The sequence below is a fragment of the Nesoenas mayeri genome (assembly GCF_963082525.1).
Source record: "Nesoenas mayeri genome assembly, chromosome: 2".
NCBI lineage: Eukaryota > Metazoa > Chordata > Aves > Columbiformes > Columbidae > Nesoenas > Nesoenas mayeri.
Window position 1 is genome coordinate 46,853,660 of NC_137543.1, and position 26,844 is coordinate 46,880,503.

Sequence of the window (26,844 nt, forward strand, 5' to 3'; positions counted from 1 at the left end):
ATCTGTCCCATCTATTGGTACATTGTCAGAAAAAAACTTGTGAACATGTTGCCAGGCTTGGGAATGATATAAGTAATTAGTGATGCTATATTCCTTCTGATGTGCCTTCTGCCCTGTAAATATAGTATTCTGTGAATCCTCTTTGACTATAGCATTTTTTTGTGACAGATCTGGGATAGAACACCCTGAGCTACTGTGTTCACTGGAGATGGGGTAGTTCATCCCTTCTTAGTAGGGCAGGTAAATGAGAGGCTGCATCAAAGGTTTCTCCATCATGGGAAAACACAACAGATCCATGAGATGGCAGAGACTATGAAACAGGCATGATGGAACCAGTCCTTTGGACAGAGTCATACTGGGAGAGGACTGTCAGGAGAGCAATGCTAAGGATTGAATTGCTAATGCTGGCTAAAATGAAAATGTGTAAAGCATGTTTTCATATACAGAAAATAAATGTTGAGCACACAAATGTAGGTTTAGAATGCAGAGCTGCTCTAATTAAAAAAAAAAAAATCAAAACAAAATAAACACAACACATTTACAAAGTTCACCCTGTGTAAGCCACAAAAAAGAATTTTCACTCTGTAGCAGTTACCAAAGATTGCTCACAGCCACACCCTGACTAGAGAGCAACAAATAAACAAAAATTGAATATCTGCCAGAAAGACAAAATGATGGTCAGAATTTTAAAATACATTTTAATGTAATGTGTGAGCAGGTTTGGGACTTTTTCTGATCCAGTTCGATCTGGCAGATTTAATTTGTGTATTGTTCTGAAGTAATGGTTAAGAGGAGTGCGGGAGAAACACTGTTGTTCCAAAGCCTCCATGTGGAGGTCATACTTCAAAATATCCATGGGGAATTTCCAAATGTGGATGCACAATAAATATTTGTAGAATGTTGGCCTTCAACTTGTTCTAAAAAATCTACCAAAGCCAAAATATTTTTTCTACAATATTTAGTAGTTGTGAGTTGTATGTTGATCATTTGTGAGTTGTATGGTCTATCATTTTTTTTTCTTACTGCCTATATTAAATAATTAATTTTTCATTCAAAGGAGTTGACCCAATTGATATAGATGAATGAGTGAACACTAATTTCCAAATGACTGAATTTGTTAGGGAAGACAATTATATATTACTTTTATGAGTTTTACTTGGTTTTCAATTAGGATATATTAATTCTGTAATACTGACTATAAAAATAACCTCATCTTCCTTTTGCCTTTTTTTTTTTTTTTTTAAGGATTTTATACATAATGACATACTGTGGAAATCAGTTGCACATAAAGAGTACTTCTGGCAGTGGGGGAAATGAGTTTTGGCTTTTTATGCCTTTGTAAATCATGCATCTGAAAAATAAGGTGTGATCTCCCATTCAATGTAAGTGATAATAGCATCTCTAACCATTTGCATTTAGGAAGGACTGATCTCCTGTTTTAAGTCTTCCCTCAGAATAAGGTCTGTCCTGTACTTACCTGGCACACTTCAGTAATTTGTAAAAACTTTCTGCTTCTGACAGGCCTGTCAAAACCTCAGAAATTTGGCTAATGATTTCCAAATGTTAGTTTTGAAATCATGCTCCATCATAGTCAAGCTTTTTTTTGTTTACAAGCCTTGTCTTAAGGACTGTTCTTGACAGCATGTTAAAACCCAACCCTACTCCAGTACTCCACATCTGTAAAAAACATGTTCAAAATTACTCCTTCTTGTCACTGATCACCGTTGTTGTCTTTCTTTCAACTCACTTCCTTACTCGAGTTACAAGTGTAAAAGCAGAATTCTGTATAACGATCATGCATTAATAGGTAAATCTCAAAAAGATTTTTATTTTATGCATACAACTGAACAGCAACAAGCCTGCCAAAGAAACCCCAAGCAGTTCTTTACTTTTTAACCATTCCGACTATTTTTTTTAATAACTCCAGAGCTGCATGCTTTTTAATTTTTTTTTTTTTAATTGTTGGGTTAATAACTTTGCAAAACCCTAGCTGATCCAACTTCCCCCTCCCCTGCACCTCGTTTAACAGCCGCTGGACAAAAGGCTGGCCCGGGCTGCCCAGCCAGGACGGGAGGGGCAGGGATGCAGGGTGAGGCAAGCGGCTTGCGCAGCGGTGGGGCTGGCACCCTGGGCAGGGGCAGTGCAGCAGTTGGGGCCAGGGGGCAAACGCCAGCCCTCGGCCTGCCAGAAACCCGCCTTCTATTAGAGAGGAGTGTAGGGGAAAGGGACCTGGGGGTCCTGATGGACAGCAGGATGACCATGAGCCAGCACTGTGCCCTTGGGGCCAGGAAGGCCAATGGCATCCTCGGGTGTATTAGAAGAGGGATGGTCAGTAGGTCCACAGAGGTTCTCCTTCCCCTCTACTCTGCCCTGGTGAGACCACACCTGGAATATTGTGTCCAGTTCTGGGCCCCTCAGTTCCAGAAGGACATGGAACTGCTGGAGAGAGTCCAGCAGAGGGCAACAAAGATGATGATGGGAGTGGAGCATCTTCCCCATGAGGAAAGGCTGAGGGAGCTGGGGCTCTTTAGCTTGGAGAAGAGGAGACTGAGGGGTGACCTTATTAATGTTTATAAATATGTAAAGGGTGAGTGTCACGAGGATGGAGCCAGGCTCTTCTCGGTGACAACCAATGATAGGACAAGGGGCAATGGGTGAACTGAAACACAAGAGGTTCCACTTAAATTTGAGAAGAAACTTCTTCACAGTGAGGGTGACAGAACACTGGAACAGGCTGCCCAGGGGGGTTGTGGAGTTTCCTTCTCAGGAGACATTCAAAACCCACCTGAACACCTTCCTGTGTAACCTCATCTAGGTGTTCCTGCTCCGGCGGGGGGATCGGACAAGATGATGTTTCGAGGTCCCTTCCAATCCCGAACATTCTGTAATTCCGGGCGCCTCCGTCCCGGGTACAACCGCCTGCAGCCTCAGCGAGGCGAAAGCCGTTGGCGGCCGTTGGCAGCACCTCCCCGCGAACACCCGCCTCGGAACGCACCAACAGCCGCGGCGGCGGGGGGTGGAAACATATCATACAAACCCACTCCCGCCCGGCCACCGTCGCCTCCCCCTTTCGGCCGCTTCTGCTCGTGCGCTCCCGGCCCGGCCCCGCCCCCTTTCGGCCAATCACATGAGTGAACGCGAGGGCCGCCGGGAGTGGGCGCTACCTGAGGGGCTCGGCTAAGGCGCAACATGGCGGCGCTGGCCGGTTGCTGAGCGGTCGGTGGCCGCGGCACCGGGGCAAGGCGGCTGGAGCGGGAGCCGCGGGGAAGCAGCGGCGGACAGACAGACGGGAAGCCGGCGGGCCCGGGCGGGAGAAGAGCGGAGGAAGGTGGCGGGGGCGGCTCGAGCCCCCGGGCGGCGGCGATGGCCCAGTGCGTGCAGTCGGTGCAGGAGTTCATCCAGGACTCGTTCGTACCCTTGGTGGCCGCGCTGTGCAGCGAGGAGGCGGAGAAGCTCACTCGCAAGAACAACCTGAGCTTCGCCGAGCTGGTGAAGCCCTTCTGCCGCCTCACCTCGGAAGGTCAGTGCCGGGAGCGGAGCCGGGGCGCGGGGTTTGTTTACACGGGGCGGGGGACGCGGCGCCGCTCCCTTCCGCCCGGTGGGCCCGGAGCCCCGCCCGGCTGGCCGGAGCGGCTGTCACGGCGCCTCCTTTGCGCGGCGCGGCTGAGGCGAGACCCCTTCCCCCGGGCCGTGGCGGTGTCCTCTCGGTCGGGCGTTACGTGGAGCGGTGACAGGCTTCGCGGAGGCGCACCTTTGCCGGGGTTGCACCAGGTGGCTGTCAAGTCTGTTTGGTTTTTTTATTTATTTATTTCGGTTTGTTCTTCTCTGCGGAGGCTTGGAAGTTAGGCTCCTCCTGGAGACATCACAGCACACGGCTGAAAAGAAGGGTGTCTGCAAATCTAGCTCTTCCCTATTTTTTTTTTCTTTCTTTAAAACGACTTCACTGTTATCTCGTACCTGCCTATTGCTGTAGATTTTCTTGGATTTCACACCCGTGTTAAGGCTGTTAGAAAAGTACTCAGTCGTTGAAGGTATGCTCAGAGTTTCAGAAACATTAGTTATAATTTCGGTTGCAAGTCATTGTTTTCACTCGCTTGTAGTTTTATGGTATATACTTGTTTTGCTTGTTTCTGTTATTAAGAGGTGTGCAAAGAGCAGGTGGGAACTGAGCTGGCTGTGTGGCACAGGTGAAATGACAACTTAAAGCAGCAGCAAAACTGGATATTGACCAGAGAAACTGACTAGTGGAAGGTGATACTATAGGATTCTTTTACTGTAATGCTTCAACTTACTATCTGGATTTTTTTTTTTTTTAATGTAACTAAACTATGCTCTTCAAGCCACTGCTCATCAGAATAGTATGCAGAATAGCAATTGGAATAAACTGTTTGTCAGAATAGTAATGCAGTTATACTTGTCAAATTTGGTTTCTGACAGCTCAGACTCCAGTCTCTTCATGTCCTGTGTTGAGGAAACAGTGCAGGAAAACACTTGAGTTAGTTTTTTTGCATTACTATATATAAAAAAAAAGGCACCAACTTAAAAGCTAGTATGCATTAAAATTTGCCTTAGTCCTGTGGCAGGTCTTAATAACTTAGTAGCCATAACCTTTATAAAGGCTTTTCCCTTTTTTAGCAACACTCATGAGCTCTGTGAGAATGCATAGATAAAAATAATAAATGCAGCAGCTCACGTCCTTGCCGTTCTGAAGTTACTTAAATATCCCTATAGGTTCTTTAGTGAAAGGCTTTCAGAATGCATCTAGCAAAAAAATCAGGCAGACTACTCAAGTATTTGCTCTCAAGGTTACTTAATTCTGTTGTTGCTTAGTAGTAAATATTTTTGTTGCAATTATAGCAACAGTTAAGGAACTTGCAAACCTGAACTATTCTCAGTGTTCCCCCTGTAAATGCAGACCTGAGTAGTATGTGGGTACTTTATATAAACCAAACTTGTCTTTACTGTCTTTTAGTGAAGGAATTAGTCATGGCTGAAGATTACACTTCCTCCCTTGATATAATGTAAGACTTTGAGCTTATTATTTAGAGACTGATACTGACTCAATTTCTGCATTCTTCTAAAAACTTGTAAAGAAAAGCTATACTGTTTGTTTTTCATAATTTTGTAGTACTTTTTGATGTTTCTGTAATTGGTCTTATGCAAGCTCTGTCATGGAATAAAGTAACACCTCCATGAATTGCCTCTAAAACCCCATTAATTTCCTAATTTTGCAGCTGTGACTTTTGTGACATATATTTGAGAAGGGGCGTCCTTGCTGTTCTGTGTAGGCTGCATAACTTTAACAGTGTGAACCATCTTGTTCAAAACCTGATGGTCAGAGAACCAAGAAGCTGAAGCTTGGTACTGTGGGTTTTGTTGCTCTATATTCTGATTCAACAGGCTGCAAGCTTCACTGCAGTTCTTCACTCCTAGTGTGACTTCCTATTCTAGCTTCATGGAGAAAACATTACTGTGTGCTATATGTAATTTCTTGTGGTGAAAGCCAGTGTGCTGATGATAGCGAAACCAGTAGCAGGTGGTATTTTCTTCAGACAGAACAGTAGTTCAGTGTAATAAAGTTTCTCATGAGTTTGTATAAGAGTAAGCAATTTCTCTAGTTCTGGACTTTGTGGAGTTCTAAGACAGGGAGACATGCTTGTTGGAGTCACTATTCTTGTTGCATAGTGACACTGTAAACTGTATCCTGTGTACAAGACCTAGAAATGTTGTATAAGTTCTTAAATTGCTGTACCTTAATAGGTTTGACCAAACTTAGTAGTAAAATTTTTCCACAGTGCTTTTCATATCCATCTAAGAGGAAGAGAAGCACGATTAATGATCCGACCCTCCACAACTGCGTGTTTCACTGCTTGTGATTGTTTTGATATTTTCACTTTTAAGCACAGTTTTTTCATAAGCAAGTATGAAATACTGTGATGTGGTGTGTGGTGTTCGGTTGTTTTTTGGTAATGAATATTCCTGTCTTAGTGGCTATTTCATTGACTTTCTAATGTAAAATTGGATTGATTAGTATTTCATGTCTCTAGAAATAAGCTGTCCCTTTTACAAAACTTTAAAGTACATGAATTACTTCCTGAACTCCTCTATAATTTGAAGAGCTCAGTCACTGGTTTCCTACTGCACTCTTAGAGTCCTGTTGCAATACAGATTTTTCTCTGAAGTTAAGGATTTACATAGCTTATGAGCCTGCTGAAGACTGTGCATTCATCAGCGTGGTCGCTTAGAGAAGTAGTGCAGTTATGAAATGAATCTTGTGGTTTATGTGCAAAACAGTTTTGATACACAGAAACTAAGCTGAGCTTTTTACTGTGCATGTATTTATTGTCCTTCACATGTTAACAGAGATGTGAAGGTCCAGACCGCTGCTTGATTCTTCAAGTAGTGTTAAACCACATGCTTCTTGCTCAGTGCAAGGAAACCAGATTATATCTAATTTCAAGTAGAACTTCACAAACATATCTAATGTAGATGTTAAGAGTGGGCCTGTGCACGGGTCAGTATTAATCTACTCATCAACTTCTGCCTATCAATGACTTACTAATGGTGTTGTAGCCAAAAATACTCCTGCAATATAGCAAATTGTGATGGTAGGAAATCCAGAGCACAGGGTTCCAAGTGCTATGTACTGTAATTTTTAGCTTCTTGACTTCTGTAGGTAAGTCACTTTTTGTTATTGAAGGAGCAATGGTTGAAGAAAAAAACTTTACTGTCTTGGTGAGTCTTGACTTTAGAAGAAAACAAAACCAAACCCCTCCCCATGCTTCAATTTTTCTTTGGTAAAGGAAACCAAAAGTATATTGTGGATTTAATACCTTCACATTTATTCTCAAAGTGGCAGTCTTTTTTAGCAATTGTGCTTGTTAATAACAATTGATGCCTAATTTAACAAATGCATGTATTGTATAGTTAGGTTTTTTTTAAATTGCATCCTGTTTTTAAGAATCTTTAAAAATACTATCCGAACTAATACTGTCTTGGTGGGAGGGACAATTACAGTGTACATGTCAACTAGCAAGTGTCACTTTAGGATAGTCTTTGTTACTCTTAAATAAAAGTGTTTTTGTGTGTGTTTTTTGTGTTTGTTTGTGGGTTTGGTTTTTTTTTTTTTTAGAGGGGAAGAGTTTCTGATAACTTTATCCGATTCTAATCCTTAAATATGTGCTGGAAGTAAGGAAGTGTAATGAGAACACTGTGTTTATTTGAGCTTAGTTCGATGTTAGGAATTCCTTGTTCATGCGTATTTTAGTCAACATATGAATATTTTCAGCTTCTGATGAGAAGGATCTTGTTCTTATGTACGTTACTACTCCCACTTTTGGCAACATACTTTCTGAAATCTTATGAATACTTAAAGAAAACGCATAACACTAGAAATGTTTTATTAGGGATTAAGGCAAGAGCTTTTTGGAGATCCAAGAATGTCCTTTATGTTAGTCCTTAGCGTTGCACATATGCCAGAAATGTCAGCTGCATCCTGTAGGGAAATGTGTTTGCTCTTCGTTATTATGTCTGTTGTAGTTTAGGAGAGACGCCAAGGATGAGTTTTAGTGTTACAGCTGCACAGGTAAAGGCAGACTGGTTTCTTAGTTGTTTGTCCCTCCCATTTGCTTTACATTTGATCTTTTCAGTAGTCATGTGGAAGTAGGGTCGATCATTTATCTGTATTGTAACATGGGAAACAAAAAATCCTTCCCTTCAGCTTTCTGATAGAAATGCTGAACTAGATGAATTAAGGTCAGCCAGCACAGTTGCCATCCTCTGTACTGATACAGCCTTATGATGAACAAGTTCAATCTGAAACTTATAGCTGAAAAATACTTCACAGATTTTAAGGTTGTGTTGGGCAGGATCAGTTCTCTAAGTTGCTTCACTGTGTTTTCCCATGAGTTTCAGTGCTGGCTAAAAGCTGGGAGTGAATGTGTGACTGAGGAGGGTAGAACTATGCTGGTCCAGACTTGAACTGTGATAGAAGTCTGTTTTAACAGCCAAGATGGACTGTAAACACATCTAGTGTGATCTGGCTTGGGCTGCACAGTTGTTTTTTTCTGAAAAGGCTTGTGGAAAAGCTGTGGAGTGCTTCCCCTGGCTGGAGGGGACTGAAGCCTCGGTTTCAGACCTTCACAGTGTGAATTCTGTAGTTAGTTGCAAGATGAGGAGAACAACGAGAATTTTCATTTGTTCTGCTTTGTATATGCTATAAAGTGATTTGTGAAAACAAAATGCAAAGAAGTCGAGAGCTGTACTGTTGGTACGTGGTAGCAGCAGGTGTCTTTGGTAGCCGTATTCAGTGCGTCCTTCCTGCGCTTCCAATCTGGCTTGCTTGGTGGTGCTTGTGGTTTGAAATTGGGAAAATGTAATGAAAAATCAGAGCAGACCCAGGATTGCAATGTCTGTTGAAAGTGTCATGAATACTTTTTTTTAAAAGACAGATGGCTTGAGTGAGCAGGTTTCACAAAGATTCTACGAAGAGAGTTCTGCATTTATGAGTTATGTGAAACTCAAATACTTATGGTAACATGTAACTTTGTCTCTAAAATACAAGAGAGACTGCAGCCAAGTCCAATTATAGTGGAAAGATCACAGAGATAGACCTTAAGTAGAAAGGTAGGCCAGTACACATAAGCGTAAAAAACCTTAGTTTTCTTGTGATCAATCTGTTTTTCTTTTCAGGAAGTTGAGACTTTTTTTTTTTAAATGATAAAACCACAAAAACAAAATTAGGGGCTTAGAGTTTTTGGTATTTTTTCTGTCTGATGTCTTTCTTGGAGAAGTTGGTCTTAATGGGAAGAAAATATTTTTTGGGAAATAACACAAAGGTGAAACAGTGTAAGTTGCTGTGTGCTAATAACATAAGGCTGCTATCACCTTTTTTAAGAGCTAATTTTAATAATGAATCTGTTTATTTTTTAGTATTATTTTTATTGGTAAGTCTACTTCACTTTTTCTAAATATGCAACCTCTCCACATCAACATTTTGCATATTTCCCAGCTGTTTGTAGTTCTGTCATAAACACCAGGTCCATGGCACTTAACTTCATTGCATTTCTTTGAGACTGCGTGCCATAGCTCACTGGCATGAGAGTTGTCAGGCACAACTCTCATGCATAATTCTGAAATCAGTATTTAATACTCATAAAACTTTTTGTTTTTTTAAATAAGTATTTTAAAGTGAATCGGGAATGCTGGTGCTCATAGAATCATAGAATGATTTGGGTTGGAAGGGATGTTCAAAGGTCATCTAGTCCAGCCTCCTGCAATGAGCAGGGACATCTTCAACTAGATCAGGTTGCTCAGAGCCCTGTCCACCCTGGCCTTGAATGTCTCCAGGGATGGGGCATCTACCACCTCTCTGGGCAACCTGTGCCAGTGTTTCACCACCCTCACTGTAAAAAATTTCTTCCTTGTGTTTAGTCTGAATTTACTTTTAGTTGAAAAACATTACCCTTTATTCTGTTGCAACAGGCCATATTAAACAGTCTGTCTCCATCGTTCTTATAAGCTCCCTTGAAGTACTGGAAGGCAGCTATAAGGTCTCCCCAGAGCCTTCTTCTCCAGGCTGAACAAGCCCTGCTCTCAGCCTTTCTTCATAGAAGAGGTGTTCCGCCCCTCTGATTGCCTTGGTGGCCTCCTTTCCAACAGGTGTTTCTTGTACTGAGGGCTCCAGAGCTGGGCACAGAACTACTGGTGGGGTCTCACCAGAGCAGAGCAGAGGGGCAGAATCACCCCCCTCGACCTACTGGCCACGTTCCTTTTGATGCATCCCAGGATACAGTTGGCCTTCTGGACTGCAAGCGCACATTGTCAGCTCATGTTCAGTTTTTCATCCCCAAGCAGCACTGCTCTTCAACAATGTGTTTACTAACATGTGTACTGATGTTGATTAATTTTTATTAAAAGTTTGTCACTCCAGAAATGTAACTTCAGTAACATTCTTTTAAAATCAGTTGTGTGATGCCTTCTGCAGAACATGCAGTTCCAAAACAGTTTCTTTAAAAAACAAAACAGCAAAACTAGGGCAATCACACTAATGTTAAAAAGGAAAGGATATGTTCGTTTTGGATGCACTAATGCTATGCTGTCCCTGTCAAGTTTCTTGAATGCTGTTATTGTGTACTGGTGTTTTCTTGGAAACTAGGGGTCCCTTGGAATATGAGATGTTATGTGACGTCCATACATGGTTACTATAGGCTTTCTGTGCAACTTGAGTACATTCTACAGGCAAGGGGGTGCCTCAGTGTAGGGTGTGCATTTTGAGTACTTTTGTTACTCTGAGTGGATATTCTTACAAGCTAAGATCCTATGCTAGCTGTTCATAAGTCTGCTTAGATGAACCTAACGTTGAACATGAAGTAATTCCTCATTCTTTCCTTCCCCCCACTCCATTTTTGATACTCAAGTATTATGGTCTGTGATCTGAAATTGATACGGTGGTTTAGTCAAAAATTAATCTTTAAAGAAAAAGAATAATCTGTTGGGAAAAATATACTATGTTACCGTAACTGTTTTAACTCTGTTACACTCCTCAATAAAGCTTATTTCTTTTCTTTTTTTAGTTCACATGAGAGATCCTAATAATCAGCTTCACATAATTAAAAATTTGAAGATTGCTGTCAACAACATTATTACTCACCCACCTCAGCCTGGTGCCATTCGAAAACTTTTGAATGATGTTGTGTCTGTCAGTCAGCCTGCTGAAGGACTAGTAGCTAATGTGATCACAGCTGGAGATTATGATCTCAACATTAGTGGTATGTAATGTTATTGTATTTTTTGTAACTTAAACTGGAATTTACTGCAAGCTTGATTACAGATTTGTGGCATATATTAAAGTTACTCTGAGAGCTGATAAGTTTTGAGTCATTGTTTTTACTGATTCAGATTTGTCAAATAGTTTTGGTTTTATATATGATGCCAAAAGAGTGACTGAACTTAATTAATAATTCTCAATATAACATTTCCTGATGTTGTAATTCTTCTGAACTTGTGTTAAATCATCATACTATTTTTAATGCAGAAAATACTCATGCTTTCATTTTGGTAAGAGCTCATCAAATTAATGAGGTTTTTCTTGTTACAGAACTGGTATACTAACATGTTGCACTTGGTTGAATAAATATCAGAATGTATTTACAGTGATACTCACATACAGCTTCACATGAAAGTTAGTCCTCCTGCCTCCTTTTATTGGTCTTTTTACTTATTGCTTAATGCAAAGAGTTCATGAAGCTGACATAAAAAGTTGTAAGATAAAAAGTATGTGATTCCGTGTCTTGTTTTTGTTTGTTTGTTTGTTTGTTTACTATGAAACTCTGTGCTTCATGTTTCATTGTCAAAATGGCTAGAGTAGTCTAAGGATGTGTTTTCAGATCCCCAAGGAATAAGGCATTGTGAATTATACTAAATGAGACCTGATCTTCAGAGCTGAGAAGATTAAACTCCTCCCAATTAAGATCCTAATCCATTAAAGCCTTTGAGTACATACTTAATTCAAAGCATGTATGCATTGCCCTATTTAAATGAGTAATTTATTGTACTTAAAGTTCAGCATGCGGTGAGGAATCTCTGCTATAGCAAGAGACTGATGAAAATTCATGAGGATTAGTAAGCGATGTTGTCATAGTATGTTTTTTTTTAATGTTGATGGTGAAAAATTGCATAATTCTACATATTTGAAGCCTAATTTACAAGCCACATCCTCAACTTGATGTGAAATACTGAGAGAAAAGGAAGAGACTTGAGCCTGGAAATTTTTGGGAGCTATTGGAAACTGCACACTTTCTCAGTTTCCATGCCCCCGTTTATCTGTGAAATCAGTGAATTTCTATTTTTATATGAAGTCTTTCTGGAGAGGAAGTCTGCTTGAATTTTAGAGATTGGAAGACCCTAAGAAAGCAGAATGGTTTCAATGAAGAGATGTTTCTGTAAGATTTTTTGATGACCTCAGTTTAAAAATGAAATATTGAAAGAAGGGAAGAAGAGTAGTGACTACATCAAGCCATGCTTTCTAGTTGTAGAAGCAAATAATTCTCCTTTTGATTTCCTTATTTGCTGCTGGTGTTATGCAAGCTGCCATACTTGACTGTCTTGTGTTTCTCAGTGATGAGGTTCTTATTTCCATTCAGACTGGCAGTGTGCATATTTGACAGAAGAAGGAGATATGTATAATCTGATTAAGATCATACAGAAGGACAAAATAATGTAGGAACAAAAATAACGTAAGAACGATGAAATCATGTAGTTTTGTGGTACCCCTTTTTAGGGCTTTAGCACAAAGCAGTGGCACAGTGTTGTCATGTTGAAACAGGTTGCATTGTAGGAGTGTGTGAGGAAGTCCCTGGTTTGCCAGGTAGAGTTCCTTTTCTACTTAGGAAACTGAGTATTTACCAATAAACTTTTTTCTTTTTTCAACTTTGTTAGAGCATTTTATTGAAAACCCATGGAAGCATTCATTCATGGCAACAAAACAATCTTTTTGGCATGGAAATGTGAAATACTCTAATCTGTTATTTAATTTGCTCTTTTTTTTGGTGAATTAGTTTTCTGGATAGCAATATTTAAAAAGTAATTCCTTAATCTTTAATGGTGATCGAATGCAGTCTGTTTTGAAGGAAGACAAACTTTTTTTTTTAGAGGGTCATGTATGGGTGTTTTCAGCACTGAGATCATCATACTGCTTTTTTTACATTTTATTTATTTTTAGAAAAGTTTTGGAACTGCTGTGGTAAATTGGTTTGTTTTTAATCTTTCTTTGTTACACTTGTTAATTAGTCTCATAGTTCCATAATGCTCCTTTAGTGAGAGACCTGGTTGATTGCTGAAAGGGTGCTTGTGTCCATGCCTGCATCCTCCCATGTGCTGGTGCATGTGGAGGGTGAGGAAAAGCAATCCCACTAGAGACTTTTCTCCCAGATTTTCAACTGGATCACTTCCCTGCTTATGTTTGTTCAGGGCTGCATGATGCTAGTGATGGCATGCAGCAATATGGTGAAGATAAGGGAGAATGTTGGGGTGACTGCTTTCAGCAGCTACATCTTTAGTTGCTTTAACTGTAGTAATACAGACTGAGAAATGTCAGAACTTAGTGTCTTACATTTATAGTCTCTTCTAACTAGAAAAATATAATATGTAACTGTAACTTAATTATTTACTACATTATAGATTTCCTTTTTTTATTCAAGCCCAGAATTTAGGCTTAACCAGAAATTAATATTGGATTCTATTGAAATACACTGTCACATGTTGAGGAGCCTGAAGTGTTCATGATTAAGGTTAGCTGGAATCAAATCTCTTCAGTCCCTTGTGGGCCTGCATGGTATAGATTTTCTGCTTCATGCTACCAGAGCGTAAAAGTCAGTAGAGTGTTTGCACCTGACCCTTTTTAGTATAATAATATCATGTTTTTTCTATCAGATCGCTCAGTTAAGGCTAGTGTTCCTTGGTACAGTAATTGGAAAGAGACACTGATGGAACTGAACACATCCACGTTTTATTCAGGTATTTTTTTGTGATTGGTGCCGGTTTGCCAAATTGCCCTTTATTCCTTTTCCATGTGCCCCATCCACCTTTCCTTATCATCTCCTACAACCGTTTAGCACTTTCCCTGGCGTAGATGTGTGTTCCTCCATTTTTTTCCCTCCAAACGAAAAATTGTTGGTGATGGTTGTTTAATTTTTCTTTTAGTCACATTTCTATTCCTGTTAATCTAAATAGTTTGGTCTTTCCATAGAATCAATAGATGCAGCATGGTGGCGGGAAATGACCCCGATGCTGGAAAAGCACTGTCTTGTTTGATCCTATGGACCTATACACTGTCCCTGTTCTCTATTTCAAATCTAAATACTTTCTGCTTCTCTACAGAATTTCCTTCTCAAGGGATAGTGGTGCTTTTCAAATTGGAGCTAAGTGCTGACTGTACTAGGGGCACATAGGCCCCTGCTATATTGGCATTCTTTCTGGAGTATGACTCTTAAAGTGTTGTAATACATTTTCACCTAGTTTGTAAGACTTACAGCTACCAAAAGACATTGTTTATTGACCTCTCAACTTACAGATAAGGCCTGTGTTGTGCTCTATCAAAGCTAGATTTTGATGTTTTTCAGTTTTAGATATTAACAAAGTTTATGCCTTTGGTTAGTAATAGCTAACTTCTCAGTAGTGTCTGTTCACATGCTACTAAATGCCTTCCTTTCTGAATGGTGCTAGAGTACCAGTATCTGTGAAATTCATCTTAGTCAGGTAGCTAAAAAGTACAAAACTTAATGAAGTAGACTTCTCATTCTTAAGCTATTGTGTACAAATATCGCTTACCAGGTTTTTTTCTCTTTAACGATTTACAAACACATTAACAAGTTTGCCTAAACTTCAGTTCTGCTCATTTGCTATACTGGAAACATATTACTAGAAAAACACAAAACATACACCTCTGTGCACCTAAATGACAGTGTTGCAATGCACTGCTTTAGCATGTGTTATGAAATGTTACCTCTGAAATTTTTTTCAAATATTGTTTTTGTTTCAAATATTGTGCATGATTATTGTTGTAAGTATCTACTATAAATGATTACAGCCCTGTAAATGTTCGAGTGAATACTGAGGTATAATGTGTTGTGGTTGCGTAGAGAGAATCCAGTTGCCTTTGTATCCACTTCAAAGGTTCTTAATAGTCTGAATGAGAAAGGGGAGGTGCGGAAAATAAAACCACCCCACAAAAGAAAGTAGTACTTTGCTGTTTGCAACTCTGTTAGATTAAAAAAAAAAAACCAAACTTCTATGTGGTTCAACTGTAAAACAGAACCAGAGAACTGAAAACAGAGCTCTAAACTAAAATGCAGTTGAAATTTATGCCTTAAATGGTTTAGCATTGTTTGGTTTGGACCTGAGTTACTACAATGCTTTGTTACTCTTGTAAAAAAATATGCATGAGAGTTGCTTTCTCATGGTTTGTTTTTAGTAACAAGCAGTGTTTTCCTTAATTTAAATAGTTGGCATATTTACATGTAGGACTTGGTAAAGCCAAAAGCTTTTGATGCGCTAGACTCAGAGAGCAGTTGCTAGAAAGGCTGTAATAAAACACTAGAAGTTTGTCTCCTATTCATCTTTCTTTATGGGAGATGTGCTGACTGTTGGACTGAGTTCTGTTAAGTGTGACTATATCTGACTTCCATGTGGATGAAACTGATGTAAGATGGCCTGACAATGTAGGATTACACAAAATGCATTAACTTGATGGACAAGAAGATAATTCCAACACAAATGAAACTCAGTCTCCTAAAGCCATCAAAGTATGTGTTTTCTTGGGTCCATATAAGGAAAATAAATATCTTCAGGATTTCTTATCAATGCATTTTTTTCTGTACTAGTTATTGTTTTCTAGTTTGCAGATGAGTTTACATTGGGTTCCAGCTAACTTCAGTGTGAAATCAGGTTACTGGAATTGGACTAATTTTGCTCTGGGGTCTTTTTTTCCACTCAAGGGAAGGAACTGCAGAATTGAGATGGCGTAAAACAGGCACGAAGGGAGAAATAATACTTCATTGCTCAGCTGATAGTTGGCATGGAAAGAAACGGACAAGATTTTTGAGTTCAAGTGTTCTTTGGATGTCCCAGACATACTTGTTTTCTCTTGATTTGTTACTCTTAGAAAAAATGAAATCCCTATTATAAAAGGGCATTTGAACATGACAGGTAATTATTAAAAGGCATTTATAGCACAGCTCGGATCTGAGTTTCTAGCTTTTTGTATCTCTGCCATGCAAGCTGACAGCTGAACTGTTTGTTTCAGCAGAGCAGAGGAAGAGGACTAACGTCAAGCCAAGTCACAACACTTTCAAAAAGCTTTAGACAAACTGGCAGGGTAGGGTTTTGGCGATCTTTTAGTTCTTCTACGTAGTCAGAAATTAATTTTGCTTCTCGATCAATTCTTGCATTTCTAGCCAAGGCAAATTCAATGCCTGTTAGAAGAATTTGTGTTTTTTTTTTTTCCCCAAGTGTGTGCATTTATGTTTAAAGGAGTGGTAAGGAGTAGTTACTCTAACAAGGTGTGAATACATGTAAGCTTACAATATTGAGGAAGTGGATGCTTAAGATACTATTCAGTTTCACAGGATTTGATTCAAAGTGTTACTGTTTCACCCACTTGTGTGTATTTTAGATGCTTTCTTCTTAGACTGTCCCCCCCTTCTTCCCCCTGCTATGCAAACCTTGTCTGAGTTTGCAAGCTTCACTTTTAGGTGTAGTCTTTCATATTTCCTTTTCATAAATGAGTTAACAGAATTTTTGCTGAATATTCTAATTTGTTTTATCTTATTGTGTATTCCAGCTACTACTCCTTGGTTTGAGTCTTACAGAGAGTACTTTCTTCAGTCCATGCCTGCATCAGATCATGAATTCTTAAACCACTATGTTGCATGTATCCTTTGAGTGTTACAGACCCCTCAAGTGAAGGCTGTTAGAGCTGACTGCAGAAATGTCATGTAGGAGACTTTAAAACTTTGCAGCAACTCTTGTTTCCATTATGATTTGAAATATATATTTTTTTCACGATGTCCAACTATAATATATACAGACTAATTTTGTAAGGGTATTATGGTTTTCTTTGTGGTTAGTTGTTTTTTAAACAACTTTTTTCTATGTGTCAAACTGAGCTCTGAGATAATACCTGTAAAATAAATTTCCTCATCCTAAAATGCTTTCTGCTGTAGCTCTTTAGGTATCTGTTGACTGTCCCTTATGTACAAGAGAGGCTTTTGCGTTTAGGATGTACCTGCTGCTTTTTATAGCTTTTTCTAGAAGATGGAGTGAGGAGGTTGGGGAGGGTGCTTTGGAAAATTGGTGAACTTGGAGGTATTTTGGACAAAAATAAGTCTGGAAAGATGCCTTAAATGCCTTTGCCTTTTTTTTTTTTTTTAAACCCCCCAAAATTTAAGCAAATTTGCTTGTCTACAAGGAAAATGAAAATATGCACTTTTCATGATGTAGTTCGTGTTTAGTTTTACAATAATTATAATGCTGCAGGTTTCATAGCACTTACTTTGTTATTAACTGTTTACTGTGCTTCATCATTTCAGTGTGGTGGAACAGGTATGTTGGTAGTCATTACAGCGAACCATTTGTGCAGAATTAATGTGGCAAAGTATTGATTCTGGCCTTTGACTTCTACATTTTGAAAACATTTAAAGTACAGCTTGCTTTCTGATTTCTCTGAATTAATGTCTTTGAATAGATGTAGCAGAGCAGGATGTTCCCTATTAATGATCATGAGATTGTATTAAGGTAAAAGTCTGGATGCTTCTGCTTTTTGCTCAAAAAATGTTGCTGTGTTTATGAATACTGGCTGTTGTTGCTCAGGTGATAACTTGAAGTCTCAACTCATGTTCGAAGTTGAAAACTAAAGTACACTGGGAGTGAATTTCAGGTATATATTTCATAAACAGTTGGTCTGTATCTAAAACCTTGAATGAACTGTTAGCTATTTTGTATCAGCTTAAACTTTGATTCAATGTTAGAATTGGAGCAAGCTCCTGTTTCATTTCATGTTACAGATGTTAGTTAACTGACTGTTTAAATAGTGTTTTTTATCAAGACTAAGGCCAAATTCTAAATGTGCATACTTTTGTGGTGGTGTGTTTTATAGGCTTAAATATTGTACTCATCTACTTTGTTATACACTATTTTATTATATGATCAGTGGTTGTTCCAGGGTTCTTTCAGTTTAATGTCCTTAACATGAGTTTAGGTATGCTTGTAGTTTCTTCTAGTGAGCCAGAGCCTGTGGAGCAATTTCTGAAGCTTTCTCAAGAGCAACATCGAATTCAGCATAGTAGTGAATACTTATATCCAAAGTGGTTTATACCAAACACGCTCAAATACTATGTGTTACTGCATGATGTAAGCGCAGGAGAAGAACAAAGGTGGGTTGTCTACCTTCAGTGAACTTGCAGATCAACTCTGACTGAAATGTTAACATTTATAAATTCAGTTGAGATTAGATGTGCAACAGGATCCATTAGCTAGGATGCTGACTATTATCAAGGCAGATTTCCTTAAGTATTTTTAGGTCAACTCCTTGTGTTCATATAAAAGGGAAAGAATCAGTCGTAGCTTCTTGAGGTAGATGCTTTCTTTGCTGTCTTGATGAACTAATTCTCAAAGATTCTCAGTTTCACTTACATAAAGGACTGATTGAAAACAGGGGAATTATCGTTTGAATCCCTATGGATAATAGTCTAAAATAGCTTGTTGCAGTATATACTTAGAACATTTACCTTGTCTTGACATCAAACAAGTTCTACTCTATTTTTCCAGAGCTGACTCCATTTATGAAGAGATGAAGCAGAGGTATGGAACTCAGGGTTGCTATTTGCTGAAAATAAATTCTCGGGTGTCTAACAGAGGAACAGATGAACAGATACCAGATCCTTGGAGTCAGTATCTTCAGAAAAATGCTATCCAGAACCAGGTATGACATTATTTTTAAAACAATTTATAAGGTGTTGTGTTAACATAGCTATGATTTTTTGTGAGGGCATAAGATGAATCCTCTCTCAAGGAACTGTCCTCTATGCTATTTAAATTGACAGTATGGAGCACTGAAATACTAGACTGTTTGAAGTAGGCTGGCAGGAGCACTGAAATAATAGACTTTGACTTTATGCATTGACAAGGGCAAGTAACCTCAGAAGTGTCTTACTCATAGTAAGTTTCTACATTCATTTTGATTAATTTCCTTCACTCTTGATATTTGCCTTTTTTTTTTTTTTTTTTTGGCCCAGGTCCTCTATACTTCACTAAACAGTGTGGATGTGCTGGTTTGTGGGGGTATATGTGTTTGTTTTTCTGGTAACATCTTGCAGTCCAGACAGGTCTGTCATCTGCTGAGATGGCAAATGACAGTGTGTGTTAGGTCAGAGGAGTTCAATTTCCCGTAAATGTCTGTATTTTTGGCTTCAGGACCAAAAATATTCCTTCTTGAGTTTGCTTTTGACTGACCTGCGGTTTTAACTGCATCTGATTAAAAGATTTGTTTGTGGAATGATAGTTCTTTACCAAATGTAGCTGACACTGGAAAGTCAAAACATCTCATATTCAGTAAGCTAAGAGAACCACAAAGTAATGTTCCACCATGAACTAAATGGATTATTTTTTTTCCTGTCACATGCCAACTGCCCAATATAGATGATTTTTGTTTTTTCGTATGAGCTTGTTCAAGAATTGCTTTTAGGGAGCATATTTTCACTGCTGTAGGCATTGCCGTTGAAGAGTTGGAGTTGTAGAACTTGACAGTGAAGCTGTTTGAGCAAGCCAGAAGATACTTGCTTCATTTATTGGTGAATGAGACTTTCACTTTTACAATAGGACAAGTTCTTAAAACCTCACAAACTACTTAAGAAATGAATATATACAAACATGCTTTCTTAATAATTCAATTAACTTAAAGTTAACAACTACTGTTGACTGACCTTTGTATGTGCGCTCTAGTATTCTTAAAATTCTGAGGTGTGTTTTGTTTTTTTTTTCCTGGCAGGATTTCTATGAAGATTATCCTTACGCTGTCATTTCAAATAAGAATACTGATCACTTGATATCAGATGGCTTAGACAGTGAAATCAAAGGTATTTTTATAACTTCAATCAAAACACTGATAGCATTTATACAGCTGTCTCATGTCTTGGACATCGCTTGAGTGTTTTGTTAGGGAATTTGAACTAAGAATTTTCTAAATGCTGAAAGATAATCTAGCAAGGTGTACACAAAGAAAAATGCTGTGGTGCTGATCCCCTGGATTGATGCTAATTGGTAGATGTGTCTTTAAGGAGATGGCTGCTGATGCACTGGGCTCGTCTTTTGTAAGACTAAGCATATTGTCTGTCAACTCTGACAATTAAAAAGTAACACAGCATTACACAGTTAATTTTCATCATAATAAGTCAGTGTGCTCTGATGTAGCTTGGAAGCTGAGGGATCTTTTTTGTCCTTGTTTTTGATTTTAAATCTGGAAATGACAGAGTAGTGACTAAAAAGTAAGCTGACTGGAAGAATTTGCCTCACAACTGAGCTTGTGGACGGCAGAGGATGGTAAATGAAATTGAGTGCAAATTAATGTATGGCAGTTTTATTTTAAAATTTTTTTTCAAGGCAGCTGTCTAGGATTCAGATGAGAAGAAGCATCATCAAATAGGGAAGAAGTGGAGGTACATGCTGTCTGGCCTGGCTCAGCTCAGATCCTTTAGACCTGACTTAAAAGGCATGGGAAGACCTAGTCTATGTAGGGGTGCCTGTAGTTGCCTGAAAAAGCAGCTTTCTAAGGCCTTACAGCCCAGGTGTTGTCTGCAAGCTGCTGTGCAAACTGTCCGTATCCAGCTTTACATTTTGTGAGTAAAATCCATTAAGGATTCAATTTCACAGCTCAGCCTTGCTGAGTGCTAGCTATGGCCAGATAAATAAAGGAAGCTGATTTTCTTATATAGAAAGGAAATAATAAATAAGAGAACTATATAAGTCTTAGAGTGAAATGATGTCTCTGTCTGTTTTGGAGAGCTGGGTGCAGTAGTGACCAGCACCCCTTCTCATTGAACTGAGAGGACTTTGGAAGTCGTTTTACATCACAATTGCTCATAAAGGCATGGAAAATGAGGGTGTGTGTGTGTGTTTGTTTGTTTGTTTCTTTCTTTTTAACCTTAAAGCATAAACAGGAAACAGTGAGTGGATCCAGTGGAGCCATTGTAGTAGTTGCTGCATTTCCAGCTCTTCACAAATATTTTATTTTAAGGTCTTCATAGTTTTCCTTCTGTGTTGTTGATGTATATTAGGCTATTTTGAGATTTTTTGCACTGTAGTTGAGAATCAAAAGTGTACATATTTAGCTATGTTGTAGTTCCCGAGATTCCCTGAGCTTTCTGAAGAATTTCAAGAATGATGTGGTACTGAGGTAGTGCTCTGCAGCTGTCTACTCAGCATTGGTCTTTAGTGTGGAATAACTGATGAGTAGCTTTGTTTAACAGAGTTCTGAGTAAGGAAAACTTTGAAGTAGGTTAATAAAAATGGCATTTAAAAACTAAAATGTTTAAGTAGCTTTATACTTACTAGTGGTTTCGTTTCAATATTTTAATAGATGGCCTATCAAATAACTTTAAGACTCACCCTCTTCAACTGGATCATCCCAGCGGCAGTTTGGACAGCACTGATTATGTGAAGGCTACTACGTCATTGCAAGACTCCAAGAAATCAAATTCTGGAACGCCACATGGTGCTTGTTTAACACTCACAGATCACGATCGAATTAGACAGTTCATACAGGAATTCACATTTAGGGGACTTTTGCCACACATAGAGAAGACAATTCGGCAACTTAATGATCAGGTTAGTTTACTTTTAAAAACACTTTGTGCCATATTAAAACAAACAAACAGTTGGGGTATAAATCCAATTATCCAAAAATCTGTTTTGAAATGACTACTTCCTTCTGCAATTAATCATTCAGTGGTCTTAGTGAAAACTGTAAGTAAATTAAAGAGAAATAACTGAAGTTATAATTTTTGCTCAATTTGTCATTTTAAAAAAGCAAAAAACCAATTTTTTTCACCAGAGCTTCAGTGCAAGATGGCTTCTTGGTGAAAGTCTGTCTGAACTGTTATCAGGGATATCTGTCATTGCTCCTAAAATTTAAATATTTTATGCTTCTGGATGATTCTGGCATGGGCAACAAAATATACTTTTTGTCTCAACATTAGATTGCACAGCTGCAGTTCGGAAGTGTATTTTCTTCAGTAATTGTCTGCAAAAAAAGCTGCATACTTCAATTGCCGCTTCTTTACAGGAGGAAAAAAATGCTTGGCCACCCTAAATCATGCATTTCTCTTTCAATCTCAGCAGATTTTGCAATTGAATATTCTTTTCTCAAGCTAGTATTTTTTTTTTTTCAAGTGTGATAGTTGATATCATACCCATGTTAAGTCCAGGACATGCATTAAAGTAGCTTCCTTCACAGTAAGGTCCTTTCTTTTATACGTCTTTCACTGTTATATGGTCTTAAGCAGATTATTAACTTACATTAGTGCAATCAAATTACTGTATTTAGCATTAGGCTTAGACCCAAATATCAATCTGTTTTCTGAAATCTGTATTGTGATTTGAATTGTCCATTCAGGTTATAGTTTTAAGTCTGAGGGGTTGTGATAGTAAGTATCATATGCTGTAAGGAACACTCTGCTGACCATGTTTACACTTGGAAAGATTGATGAAGAAACATTAAAAAAAAAAAGTGCATACACAAAGCATAGCAAGCAGCCTTACTATTAGGAATATAGTAATACATTCCTAGTCCTGGTAACATTTTAAAGATAATTTTGAAAATATCTTTAAAAAGATATGTAGTTTGGCTTAGATTTTAGGAATGGTAATTCCCTGTGGAAGTTTCCTCATTAGTGAAAATTATCTAAAAGAATAAGATTGTGTAACCCTCCTCGCAGGGAGCCTCCTGCACTTGAAACTGATGTTAGCAATGTGGTAATGCTTTATGTGGATAGTGATGGGGAGAAAGTTCTCTCTTGAAGTTTTGTACTTAGTCTAGATTTTAGGTTGGACTAATACAAGAAATTGGATATTCTGTTAGATATCAAACAGATGCATCAGATGTTTCAGTTTTGGTTCTTAGGATTGAAGTATCTGCAATTTACAGTAACAGCGGTGAACCCTAGCTGTCTGAAATAGAACAAATGTATAAATTGCAACTTCTATCTCAGTGTCAGTGATTAATTCTAAAGGAGTGTTTTCTTGGTTATTTTATTGTTTTTATTTATTTTTGTTTTATGGAAAAAGCAAAATTTAGGGGTTTATATTAGTTTAACTTATATTAGTATATTTCTTGCAATGTAGTGCTCTAATTTAGTGTCTTTTTGCAGTTAATATCTAGGAAAGGCTTGAGTCGATCACTGTTTTCTGCTACTAAAAAATGGTTTAGTGGCAGCAAGGTTCCAGAGAAAAGTATAAATGAACTGAAGAATACTTCTGGTTTGCTGTAAGTAATTTCAGTCCTTACTTTTAAATCTCAACTGAAAATGTACCTTTTTTTTGGAGTGGTATGGAGGGAGGGGAAAGCCTGTATTTATTTGATGGTGTTCTGCAAAGTGAACTATATCAGCAATATTGTAAAAGACTTTAATTAGAGAAATCATGAAAAGTACTGTGCCTAAATGTGCACAATAAAGGAGTAGCAGAACTTAAAGACAAAGGAGATAAAAGCTGTTTACAGAGCCATCTTCCAGCTGTATTTACAGCGAAGCTTTCAAAGTTAAAAAGAACATACATTTTTAAGAGTAAGAATAGAATGAAGCTATGTTCTGCTGTAAGGGATTTTTTTTTTTAATTAGTACAAGCTTTTTATTTTGTTATTTAAGCCAAACCCCATGTGTAGGTGTTTTTGTTTATGTAACTGTAACTTACTGCAGTTGAATATCAAGTATATTGCCTTTGCAAGTGCATTTGAGAGCTAAATTAAGGGGATTTTCATATTTTTCCACCTGTATTTTACACTAAAATCAGGTTTTAAATTTTACCAGAGTATTCATTCTGTATGCTTTGTAATTTCTTGTTATGGATGAGGATGTGTGATCATGAAAAGCAACCTCTTCAACTCTCTTAACTACAGAAGTCTAAATAGCTCTTGGACGTTGCCTAGCCCAGGTTAATATCCCTGACACAGCTTTAAATTAATATGTTGTGTGTCTTTGGATTCATAATCAAAATGTTATTAATTTCAGCTTTCTCTGTTGAATGTTTAAGCATGGTTTGCTTCCTACAAAGTCTGACTAACAAGTGTTTAGATCTTCAGTGAAGAGATTAATATATATTGGACTAACTGAAAGTTAAAATTATGCTTACAGAGGACAGGAACTTGCCCAGTGTTTTGGCATAAGGCACAGTTTTTTAGTAGACTTTTACTTTCAAGACAAATGGGGAGAAATAACAACTACAGCTAGGTGAACAGTCAAAGTCTTATTTTTTTCCTTCTCATATAGTTCTGTTTGACTCTAATAGTTAATCTTACTGAGCAGTTTCAGTGATGTCTGTATACTTTTTTACAGTATTTCTTGGCTAAGGGGACTCCTTGTTTTGAATATAAGCAGAACAGTGAATCTTGTTATTTGGAAAGTAGGATATGAAGCTGAGTTACTTGTGGCAGAAAGGAAGCAGCTTCACTTTTCTTAACTGTTTTTTGGGTAAGGCTGAAGCAATGCAGTTTTTACTCCTACTCTGTGAATAGAAGTTAAGATGAGAGAGTATGACTTTACAGAGCATGTTTTGCTCTATTTATTAAAATTATGACTTTGAATTTAAATATTTGTATTTATAGGTATCCACCAGAAGCACCAGAGCTTCAAATCCGGAAAATGGCAGACTTATGCTTTTTGGTGCAACACTATGAACTTGCATATAGCTGTTACCATACAGCAAAGAAAGACTTCTTAAATGATCAGGCAATGCTTTATGCAGCTGGAGCACTGGTTGGTACTTCATGTAACATAAACATTCTGTGTACTTTTCCTAATAATCTCTAATATTGGTGTGAAGGTAACAAAATGCGATCTCTTCACCTCCAGATTTATTAAGGGGTCTTGTCAAATTTGCTGTGTATCTTTAGCAAATCCTAAAGTCTCCTCAAATCTATTTACTTTATTCCCTATGGAGGGAATAAAGGTGTGAATAAAAATCGAAGAGTTAATTTTTAAAATGTGAAAGATGGAAAGGAGAATACCTAGAATGCAGCCTTCAGCAAAATGGATCTTTAAACTTGTAGTTTGATATCGTTAACTGAAAAACACTTGTGAATTAATTTATCTCTTTTAGACTTTGGCAAAATCTTACTTGCTAGGAAGTCAAGACTATGTCTCTATAAATATGGTATTGTACTTTTTTTTTTAAGACTCTTGAGGGATATATTTTGAGTATGTCACTGCTGAACCTCATTGTAAACACATACTCATTCATTAACTTCTCTTTATACTGAAGGTATATGTGACTAGATTTTCAGCAAGATAAATGAGAACACTGGGGAAAAATAAGCTTGCTTTAACAATTTTTTAGAAGCTATGTTTTGTAGACTTTAGTCTGGTTATCTTGATAAAATTTAAAACTTTCCTTTGCAGAGCTATGCAAGCATTCTTGTACAGTGTCTCATCTTGATGTAAAACCTTTACATAAATATATTTTTGCAGTACAGACAGTCATGCTGCATTTGGTTAATCTGAAAAGTTATCTTAATTCCTTAATGAATGGTTTGTAGAGATCTTAATTATGAATTTTTGCAACCTGCAAGTCTTAGTCATTATTTACTGCAGAAAAACTTTGCCCTATATCCACCTCATAAGGGAAAGAAGTAAATTATCCGAGTGCATGTTTACTAGAGTTTCCTTGGAAGCTGAGTATGTATCTTCATTTAACTAAAACTCAAAAAAAGCAGTCCTTGTCTTAAAATAGATGGTAATGCTACTTTAGCAGCAAGATTGTTCATGCAGTAGGAAATTCTCTCTTAGACTTGTAAAGCAGTACTGAATCAATGCTTCTGCATAGTGTTGGGGGTACCATCAGGTGAAAACACTTCTGTGCCTAAAACTCTTGCTGCTGTCTGGTTAATTACAAGCAGAGCCATAAATAGGTTATTCTGCTAAGCCTCTTATCAGTTACAGTGTGTTTGGTACACTTTTGTATGCTAGTAACTAATTAAACGAAGATCTTGAACTATTAGGTTGGCGCAAAAGTAATTGCGGTTTTGCATCGTGAATTTTAAATCATTATAACTGGGCTTAAACGCATCTTTATTAATCAGAATAGGGACCATTGCAATCAACACAGTTTTGCTAATGAGAAATAAGTTTTTTTTATTCCTGTAGCATAAAAATCTGTGCTTTGGGATTCGATGAATTCTTGGAAAGCATTTTCTGCATTCTCCTGGTTGTGGTTGTTTTCCTTGCAAAAAGTTGTCGATGCTTGAAGAAGTGGTAGGCGAGAAGTCAGGTGAATATGCTGGATGAGGCAAAACGTCGTAGCCCAATTCATGCAACTTTCAAAGTGTTGATTGTGCGATGTGTGGCTGGGCACTGTCATGGAGAAGAATCGGACCCTTTCTGTTAACCAACACCGGCTGCAGGTGTTGCAGTTTTCAGTGCATCTCATTGATTTGCTGAGCAGACTTCTCAGATGGAATGGTTTCCCTGGGATTCAGGGAGCTGTAGTGGATCAGAGGAGCAGCAGACCACGCAATAGTGACCATGACTTTTTTTTGGTGCAAGTTTGGCTTTGGGAAGTGCTTTGGAGGTTATTCTCGCTCCCACCACTGAGCTCGTTGTCACCGGTTGTCGTACAAGATCCACTTTTCATCACATGTTACAATCCTATCAAGAAATAGTTTGTTTGTTCTTGCATGGAAGAAGAGGAGATGACACATCAAACGATGTTGTGGGGCACTTAGGGAGCTTTTCCACCTTTCCACTTTGCTTCAAATGCTGCATGACTGTTGAATGGTTGACGTTGAGTTCTTTGGCAACTTCTCATGGAGTTGTAAGAGGATCAGCTTTGATTGCTCTCCATTGGTCATTGGAAACTTCCAATGGCTGGCCACTACGCTTCTCATCTTCAAGGCTCTCGTCTCCTTTGCAAAACTTCTTGAACCACTGACTATACCTTCCTTAACAGTTCCTGGGCCAAATGCGTTGTTGACGTTGTGAGTTGTCTCCTCTGCGTTATGGCTAGTTTTGAACTTGAATAAGAAAATTGCTCGGATTTGCTTTTTGTTTAACAGTCACTCTCCATTTGGTTAATCTGGCTGTG

At 38.2% G+C, this 26,844-nt stretch overlaps 1 protein-coding gene across 6 annotated transcripts in view; it reads left to right on the plus strand.

The window, feature by feature from the left end:
- Positions 1-3,170: 3,170 nt before the first annotated feature.
- Positions 3,171-26,844, plus strand: part of TRAPPC8 (trafficking protein particle complex subunit 8) — a 55,447-nt gene continuing 31,773 nt past the window's right edge. For 4 of the 6 annotated variants that reach the window (XM_080338662.1, XM_080338663.1, XM_080338666.1 and 1 more), the window contains exons 1-10: positions 3,171-3,520; positions 10,575-10,769; positions 13,432-13,515; positions 16,340-16,429; positions 17,756-17,930; positions 18,325-18,478; positions 19,544-19,631; positions 21,131-21,378; positions 22,920-23,035; positions 24,371-24,521. In XM_080338662.1, the coding sequence (XP_080194788.1) occupies positions 3,364-3,520; positions 10,575-10,769; positions 13,432-13,515; positions 16,340-16,429; positions 17,756-17,930; positions 18,325-18,478; positions 19,544-19,631; positions 21,131-21,378; positions 22,920-23,035; positions 24,371-24,521 (1,458 nt within the window). In that variant the 5' untranslated portion in view covers positions 3,171-3,363. The remainder of the gene's footprint in view (positions 3,521-10,574; positions 10,770-13,431; positions 13,516-16,339; positions 16,430-17,755; positions 17,931-18,324; positions 18,479-19,543; positions 19,632-21,130; positions 21,379-22,919; positions 23,036-24,370; positions 24,522-26,844) is intronic. The other 2 variants (XM_080338664.1, XM_080338667.1) reach the window with 1 other exon arrangement.